The sequence below is a fragment of the Tachysurus vachellii genome, chromosome 2 (assembly GCF_030014155.1).
Source record: "Tachysurus vachellii isolate PV-2020 chromosome 2, HZAU_Pvac_v1, whole genome shotgun sequence".
Lineage (NCBI taxonomy): Eukaryota > Metazoa > Chordata > Actinopteri > Siluriformes > Bagridae > Tachysurus > Tachysurus vachellii.
In genome coordinates, this window is record NC_083461.1 from 13,901,336 (window position 1) to 13,910,570 (window position 9,235).

Consider the following 9,235-nt stretch of genomic DNA (forward strand, 5'->3'; position numbering starts at 1 on the left):
TAAAGTATAGCAATATCCAGGACATGCAACCCGTCTATAATTAATTTTAGTACATTAAAAAACAGACTTCAGTGAGTTTTCTTAAGGGAAAGTAGCTCCACAGTGAGTGGCCTTAGACAAGTGATAAGAATTCTACAGAGGCTTAATTATGTAGCTGTTACTTGTCATACAAAACACAAAAATAATGTCTGGGTTAGCTATTCTAGTTTCCTCCAGGTGTAATGACAAGCAACCAGGACAAATGCTAATATTTTAAATTTTGGACTAAATTGAACTGGATTTCTAAAATCTATTCATTTTTATTATTTGTTTAAACAATTTCTTAGTTGACGATCATCATTAAGATTGTAAGAAAATCTAAAATGAGTAAATGTTGAAGAAAATTGGTCTTTTGCTATGTTTTTATTGATTTCTCAATCTGTGAACAATAACAGACTGTGTTTCAGATCTAACTCGAGGAGGGCTGAAGGACTGGGGATGAAAAATTAAGGAGGTTAGTCTCGTAGCAAGCTGTCAAACCTTTCATAGCAAATCTGGCCTAGCTCTAATTGAACATTACTCAAGGCCAAAACTCATATTTCTTGTTTTGCTTGATCTTCAGAGACTCTGAAATGTGTTCCCTGTAGAGTTTAGATTTCTTTCAAATCAATAAATAATCAGCAGTTATTTATTCATTTGTATCATTGGCGATTATAGGTGTCTAATTAACAATTTCAATAATTGATATTTCTCTCTAAAGGGCTTGATATGCTTGGCCAATGAAAAATGCATGAACTGGGATATAGACTTGGTTTTGTTTTGTGTTCTGAAGCAAGTGCGTGCTTGCGGTATCAGAACACTTTGACTTTTCCTCTTTGAGTCTTCACTGCCCTGTGATATGCTGCTAATATGGGCCTTTTTATGGGCCCACGAGCCCCTGCAACATAACGTGTAATTTTATAAAGGAGTCTTTGTTCCTATCCTCTGATGACTCCTTTTTGTTCTCAAATAACAGCTCCAAAACACTACTACTTTATCATTCAGCCATGCTAATATCAATCTTCACTGTCAATTAAACCAGTGACTATTGTATAGCGTACGGTATGTTCCTCTATACCATTTTGAATCCAGCAAACTTTGGTCTCCTTATTAAACACCATTATACATAGATGTAAATTGAAGGTATAAAAGTAATTTAATTTCAATTTACTGTCACTTTTAGCAATATAGGTTCAGGTGCTAGGTAAGCGTACAAGTTGTCAACACACAAAAGATGCAAACGTTTGTTTTAGCTAATGTAAAGCTCAAACAGAGGCCAAAAAAAAAAACATGAATTTGTGTTACATATTGATTCCACATTCAAGCTATAGTCAACCGAGACGATCAGATCACACTGGAAGCACTTGACAACCAGGCATGATTAGTTTGCTATTTTAGACAGAAAATCTTTTTAGTTGATCTCAGTGATCCGTTTCAAGGAGCCTGTAACGGGACTGACACTGCCCCACTCGCTAAACCTCCTGTACTCCCCAGGGTGCAGGAAGTACTGGCGCCCACTGTAGTTGGGGTGCTCGTGAAAGATCCAGTAACCTTCCATGACGTTGGCAGAGAGGATTTCACCACTATGGAAACATGTGCGCAAATCTGGGCAATCATCCATCAGTTCCTTGGCCTGGCCTCCAAAATCAGAGCGCTCAAAGATCTTGACCTTGTAGTCTCCTTGGTGCTGTAGGGGGGTCATTTCATCATATCATCATAAACATGAGTTTACAAACAAGTGGGGAAAAAGAAGGGTGTGCTTAGGTATAATAAAAATGCTTACAGAAGGCACCATGCGGCAGGAATGGATGCGATCATTAAAGCCTGCCCAGTGATGGTAATCAGGATATTCTCCCTTGTGCAGCATGTACTGATAGCCAGAGAAGTTTGATTTCTCATAAGCCATCCAGCAGCCGCTCTCGACACGGATGGAGTTACAGCGGGTGAGGAAGGACTGCAACTCAGCACTGTCACCACTACACTCATAGTGACGGCCTTGGAAATTCTTTTCCTCGAAGAAGATAATCTGAAAATATATTTGATTTTTCTGTTTGAACTTCACATAGTTAGGATTTCATGCTGAAGCAAAGAAACAAAACATAACTGACTGTCGATTCACATTTCCTAGCGTTACATTCTGCTGTTAGGGATAACCTGTTGTACTTTCTCTTCACAGACATGCATAATTTAATGCTGTTGATTAAAGAGATAGCAGATATCTAGAGAACTACACTCTATATCTGAATATCGTTATTGTATTCAGGTACCATATATAAAAACTGTACGTGCATTATTCTGCTCCTGATTATGAAATTCATCTTTTCTATTGATTGATATTAATTAATGTGACGTGTAGCATTAGTCTTCTGTTTAGTAGTGCAGAAAATAGAAACATGAGGAAAAAAACAAAACAAAAGTATATTTTCATTTGAGGAGGGAATACAACCTGGATGACATCCATAGGACATGTTACTTTTGATAAAAATGTTAAAGCTATGTTAAAAAGTAGTAGTGAGTTTCTTTGCTCAGAATATATGTTTAATTAATATGTGATATAGTAAGATAACTAAAACTTAATGCACATACATGATAAAATAGTATTCAACAATCTATCTATGGTACAGTATGCATTTACTAAAGCAGGTATTAACGTGATCTCAGCTGCGACCTAATTTGCACAGCTTGTGCCTTTTCAGTCTGAATTTATTTCCCTTTTTTTTAATATCTCTCTATTCTTATCCCAAACATCATTCTATTCCTTACTCTGCACCGTGTCATACAGATGCATGCTTACCTTGCCCATAGTGAGTCTGTTCAGATCAGATGAGGCCCATTTACAGGTCAGCGCCTCTTTATAGACTGGCCATGGGACATGGATTTGTGTGAATCTCTTTCTGTTGTGCCATGTCAGCAGATTGCATTCTGTAGCCTGCATACCATGACGGGTCCAGTGGTTTGTCTGCATTCAATGACTTTGTCAAAGCTCTTTTATCTCATGCAAAAACAGAACCACTGCCCTTTTGAGGTGACAATAGGGTTGCAGAGTCTGATTTTAGTTAATAGTGAGTTTCAGACATGAGCTGGGTTTGGTCATAATTTGGACATATTTCAGCTTGTACATATATTGAAATATCCTAAATAGGAGTTTTCATTTTCCTGAGTTTGCTTTTATATACAGTGTATAGTGTTGAGTTTTAGTTACCTGTTTTAGGGAAAAATCATCCTGATGATGTTGTTAAAGCCAGCCTTTAATGATGTGTTAATCCCACAAGGTTGGGCTATAGTGTATTAGCTCAAGCCCATTATCAGAAAAGGCTTCGTGTAGCCGCTACACGAAGCCTTTTCTGATAATGGGCTTGAGCCAGCCACGAATGTTGCATACTCAATCTGTGCTCTGCAGTCCACAGGACGTACCGAGTTCCTCTGTAAGCCCCCGCGATGTACACAAAGTGGATATCATTGAGATGTTGATGCAGGTGTCTGTTAACTTGATCATAAGTCTTGGCCAAATTAGGTCTGCTGTATATTCTTATACTGTATTTCCTCTGTACTGTTGTATAGATGCTGAAACAACAAGGAATGCTCTAAATGCTTGCTATTTAAGCCTTGAGAAGCCATTTAAGAACTGTATGGAACTGTGATTTTTGACATTTCCATTTAGTTATGTTTAAGCATCTTCACTGACATTCCAGTGATTTTTATGCTATTCCCCCAGACTGGGGAGATTAATAGAATTATAATCAGGTGGGTAGTCCTTGGGGCATGTCTTCCATTCTGTTTTATATGACTGAATCTCCTGGTGGACCCTCATTCACTTTTCATGCTGCATCTATAAATTGCTTCAAAGCATTAATTGATTGACATTGATTTGCTAAGATGTTCTAAAGTAGGGCACAAAAACCATCATTTTGATTGACTTACTGGGAGGAACATCTGACAAGATCTGATGCAATTGTTGAAGTCCATTCAATGGTGAAAATCAGGAGACTCCCCATAGCCCAGGATGTACTGATGACCCATGAAAGTGGGCTTTTTTGGGACATCCAATAACCCCATCTGACCTAAATTTAAGTGTGAGTGAGAGCACTCTTTAAAAACTTCCTGAATATTTTGGCCTGTCATGGGACTGATATGGTAGTTATATTTTGAACATTTGATTTTCATCATGTTTCATTATGAAACCTTAATGTCAAGCTTCTGCGTGTAATATTTGAGTCATCCTGGCTATCCAAATCTGTTTTGTCTGATTTGGGATACATTTCAGACATACATCATGTGTCATCACACACACAAGGTCTGGATTCACTAGGTGACAAAAATTGTAGTTCCTTAAAAGTTGGACTGAAGAACACCAATAATACTAGATTATATACTATAGTACACCAGAATTGTAGACATTTTGCAGTTTGTACCTTTGTCTACACTGAAAAAAAGGGAATTTGTGGTCAGTCAGATTTAAGAAACAATATTTTGTATAGTTTGTCAACAAAATATGATGCCATTGCTTAATTAAAACTTGAAAAAAAAATTAATTAGTTTCTAATTACTTGACTGAATTATGTAGAGTGAGCACAATCAATGAATTTAGTATTAACAAAAACTTATTACTTGGTGAAATCTCACAAGGATGTTAGCACTGATTTTTTTCAAAGTTTTTTTTTTTTTTTTTTTTTTTTACCACTAAAGTGTAGAACATATACAAAATAAAAACGGGATTATATTTAGTTTTATCCCTACCTAAAGAATTCATGTACTTATAAAATGTACCAAATGTAAGAATAAAGTATATTAATCTTAAAAGGAAGAGCAGGTTAGCCCAGCACATCATTCATTTACATCATTAAACCATTAATCATATATTATATATGGAGAGGTGTGTGAAAGCTCTCCAAGTAGTTTGAAAATCAGGGTTTTTGCTTCATATCAATCAGATGAGAAGTAACTAGTAACTAACTACTTGAGTAGTTTTTTCATCGGATACTTTTTTTACTCTTACTCAAGTAACTATTAAGATTGTTACTTTTACTCTTACTTGAGTAAATATTTCCATTAGTACTTGTACTTTTACTTGAGTACAGATTTTGGATACTCTACCCACCTCTGTTCAGGAGGCAATAAGAATAGCAGCAGATATTTACATTCTCAGAATCACAATTACATGGGTCACATACTATTCTGCATACTACATGTATGCAGAAATAATAATGAAATACTATGAAAATGTCTTTTTAGAGTATAGTTCATTCTTCCTGTGAATTGACCTGGATTTCCAGTCAATTACTCTGTATATCATAAACCATGTTATATTTATTTATGAAAATCTGACAATATTTTTTTGTTTGATCAGAGACGACCATCTTTAAAAGATTCAGTGGGAAAACTGAAGCCTTTTTGACCTTTTTAGTTATCACTCAATTCTAGTAACTCCAGACTAACAGTATAAAAGTACCGATTTGTTATCAATGGATACATATTTAGTATTCACTCACTCATTTTCTACCGCTTATCCGAACTACCTCGGGTCACGGGGAGCCTGTGCCTATCTCAGGCGTCATTGGGCATCAAGGCAGGATACACCCTGGACGGAGTGCCAACCCATCGCAGGGCACACACACACACACACTCATTCACTCACGCACTCACACACTACGGACAATTTTCCAGAGATGCCAATCAACCTACCATGCATGTCTTTGGACCGGGGGAAGAAACCGGAGTACCCGGAGGAAACCCCCGAGGCACAGGGAGAACATGCAAACTCCACACACACAAGGTGGAGGCGGGAATCGAACCCCCAACCCTGGAGGTGTGAGGCGATCGTGCTAACCACTAAGCCACCGTGCCCACCCATATTTATGTTGGCTTTGTAGAAGCCAACATTCTGTTTTCCTATTTAAGCTTAGACAAAAATTGATCAAGAGTAACTCCTCCTAGGGCTTTCGAGCCACATGCACCAAATTTGGATATGTTATAGACGCTGATCTGAAGTTTGTTGCTATTACTTTTCTAATCGATCCGAGTACCGGTACTTCCGGTACCGGGTCTCAAAGTGGCCTTTTTCCCCATAGACTCCCATTATAAACTTTGGAGGTTTATAACTTGGCAAGCTTTCGAACTATCTACACCAAACTCGGCCAGCTCCTTTAGGGTGATACTCTGAACAAACGTTTAAATCAGTGTACCGACTGGCCTTTCGGTTGTGCCGCAGCCACGCCCCCAATATATGCAAAATCAAAAAACTTTTTACAACATGGACATGTGACATATCAAAACACTCAGAACAATGAGGGGAACTTGCTCAGGAGTATTCGGATGACATCACATGCTCGTCTCCACTTACCTCCAAATGTTTTGTCACCCTAGCTTTCTGTCTACTTGCTTCCAAAAGTAACACTGACCCTTATGTCCACTCGCCTCCAAAAAAGCCAACATCAAAGTTTGTTGCGACAAACTTTACAAATCTAGTTAGTATTGTTTTATCTAAACAGAGTAGAATACAGTCAGTGACAGCAAACAATTTCTCTGTAGCTGGGACATTATTTAGACATAGCATGTGCCAGGTCCTGTGAAAAAATGACAATTGTGAAACAACTTCTGCTAATTTCCTCATCCAAATGATGCAATGGTTTAGCTTCGAAACTTAAGGCCTATCTTTCTTATGTTTGCAGGACCGGATGCTTGCACCATCATGCTGTTGAGGCTCTAGGAGCCTATATATATCTACATCTATATGTATATAGAAATGGGTCAGAGTGCTAGAGTTTATCTTTTGAACCATCATAGGCCCTTCCCATTATTCATGCCTCTAAAGATAGCCCCGGTGAGGTGGCCTTTTCACAGCATCCCACAAAAGTTATAGGCGCTTTATGTTACTTTCTTTGTGTGCCAGTAGGGTGCAATGTAATACTTGCATGAAGATGAAGATGTCCATCTGAAAGGAAGTATATGTTGACATAAAACATTTTGTAAAATACATTTACAGCTTTGACAGAATTTATTTAATGTTCTCATTCATGGCCGTAACTGGTTATATATAATTTGTTCAAATAAAACAATTTTCTGCACATTTATGTATATATGTGTGTGTGTGTGTGTGTGTATATATATATATTTATGTATATATGAACATGCCAGCATGAGTGAATGAGCGTGTGTGTGCCCTGTGATTGGCACTCCATCCAGGGTGTATCCTGCCTTGATGCCCGATGACGCCTGAGATAGGCACAGGCTCCCCGTGACCCGAGGTAGTTCGGATAAGCGGTAGAAGATGAGTGAGTGAGTGAGAGTGAACATTACAATTACAATTGATAAAATGAATTGTTTATTAATCGTAAAGTAAAGAAAATAAAATATGGGCACATCTTTATTTTTGAAGGCTGAAAAGCTGAAAAGCACATTTCTGGTGAGGGAACCTCATTTTGTTCCTAATTTGATCCTCATTTGATCCTAATGTTATTTCTATGGTAACAATTTATTAACTTGCATGAGACTTGTATGGCAGATGCGCCATATAATAGTGATTGTTATAAAAGTATATAGTACCAACAATAATAACAACAAATGACAACAATATAAAATCTTGTTATTTAACAATTACATACTGTATATATTTCTTTTTGGAAAAAGTCCCCAGTGGCAGAGGACTTTCTGGGTTTTCTCAGTAACTTGATAAGCAGCTCCTACTCTAGTTAGAGTCTGTATTTGTTTTGCAGATTAAAATTCATTGCAGATTTTAATCCGGAGGATAGACTATACACCTGAAATCACTTGCCATTCAAGTAAAGCCAAATCAATCTCTTTTAGAGTGAGTGAAAGTTAAATTGGCTTCCCTAGGCAGTAATAATCACAAAGGCTTTAATGTGTCATTTAAAGTGTCTTTAAAAAAAGACAAAGACTGATCCTCAAAGCTCGTCTGTATTCATTTCATCCCAGTAATTGTGGCATATTAGCCCAGCCAGATGGTGTTAAATCAAGGTTGGAACCTGATTCACTGGATTTACAAACTGAGATTGAGGCCCAAAGGGGCTGTTGTTTACTTGTACTCTAAGGAAAACTTTGTCTTCTATCCTCATCAATATGAAATGCTTGTCACATCTCAAGCAGGGACTTCTCGGTTTTATTTTAGTGTTACTTTTTGGCATGGAAATTACTGCACTACTGGCACTCTTCTTCTTCTTCACAGGCTCTCAAAATAATAATCTTAAGAGCATTACTAGACATCTTGCCACACGGAGAGAACACATCAAATAAGCCCCAGCATGCTGCCTCGGTTTTCCCAAGAGTACAAAAAGCCAGAGCTTAGGATCTTTTGCTTCATCTCCAAATGAGAGACTGCATGAAGCTGAGAGTTGGGCTGGAATGCAGGCATCATGCAACTGCTGTGTATTTATGTGCAATATGTTAGGACAGACCACAAATGGCAATTCTGTATTGTTCACTGCAATCAGGTTATGAAATCCTGCACAGATCCTAGCTGTAGTTGAAATGAGGACTCACTGTATGAAAGTTGTTTTAGTTTAGTCTTAGTATTGTGGTACACTCCGGCAATATTAAAATTAGTATCATTTTAAATCATATATTTTATAAATCCCATTCCACAATTTATTGAGCTTTATCAGATGTCAGTACAATACACTTGGAGGTCTGCAAAGACAGATAAGCATTTAAAATTTCTTCCTTGTGACGTCCTGTTTAATGAAAGAGTTCATTCAATGTACATTATGGTGCTGGCAAATAAGCCAGAAGCTACAGAACAGCAGCTCCAATTAGCTGTGGCTGTGTGTGGCCCCTAATCTGCTGTTGAAAACTGCTGTTGTGTGATGTGCTTTGCTGATGTGTGCTAAAGCTTCATGAGCAGGAAAAAGAATGACGAGGAGCCGTCTGCTGAGAGCTCATCCTTCCGCTTTTGTGTGGAGATGCAGGCAGCCTCTCTCGGTCCCTGACAGAGCGCATGCCACTCTATCGGCCACAGCAGACGGAGCAGCAGCGCTCTGAGAGCATGCCAGGGATGGATTTATGAAATTGTGTCAGATGTGCTCCATCTTTTCTGTTGCAGGGTAATTAAAAGAGGAAATGGTGATGGAATATAGACTGAAGAATGAGGATTGGATGTTTGTTTGAGAGCTGGTGCCTACGGATAATGGAGGCAGCTGTTATTTAGTTGAAAGTTTCTTCTCTGACTTTAAGAAAACTTTTCTACTTGTTTTTCAAGTTTTAA

The 9,235-nt window shown here is 37.9% G+C and overlaps 1 protein-coding gene across 3 annotated transcripts; it reads right to left on the reverse strand.

Moving 5' to 3' along the window:
• Positions 1–1,151: 1,151 nt before the first annotated feature.
• crygmx (crystallin, gamma MX) lies at positions 1,152–6,543 on the reverse strand. Of its 3 annotated transcripts, none has more exons than XM_060857801.1 (3): positions 6,359–6,543; positions 1,802–2,044; positions 1,152–1,705 (listed from the first exon to the last, which is right to left on the reverse strand). In XM_060857801.1, the coding sequence occupies exons 2-3, from the start codon at positions 1,922–1,924 to the stop codon at positions 1,430–1,432; spliced, it is 399 nt and encodes a 132-aa protein (XP_060713784.1). In that variant the 5' UTR covers positions 1,925–2,044; positions 6,359–6,543; the 3' UTR covers positions 1,152–1,429. The 3 variants fall into 3 exon arrangements, with proteins under 3 accessions (XP_060713784.1, XP_060713776.1, XP_060713767.1); XM_060857793.1 differs by having other exon boundaries at positions 1,802–4,079; XM_060857784.1 differs by lacking the exon at positions 6,359–6,543 and having other exon boundaries at positions 1,802–5,414.
• Between the last annotated feature and the right edge of the window lie 2,692 nt (positions 6,544–9,235).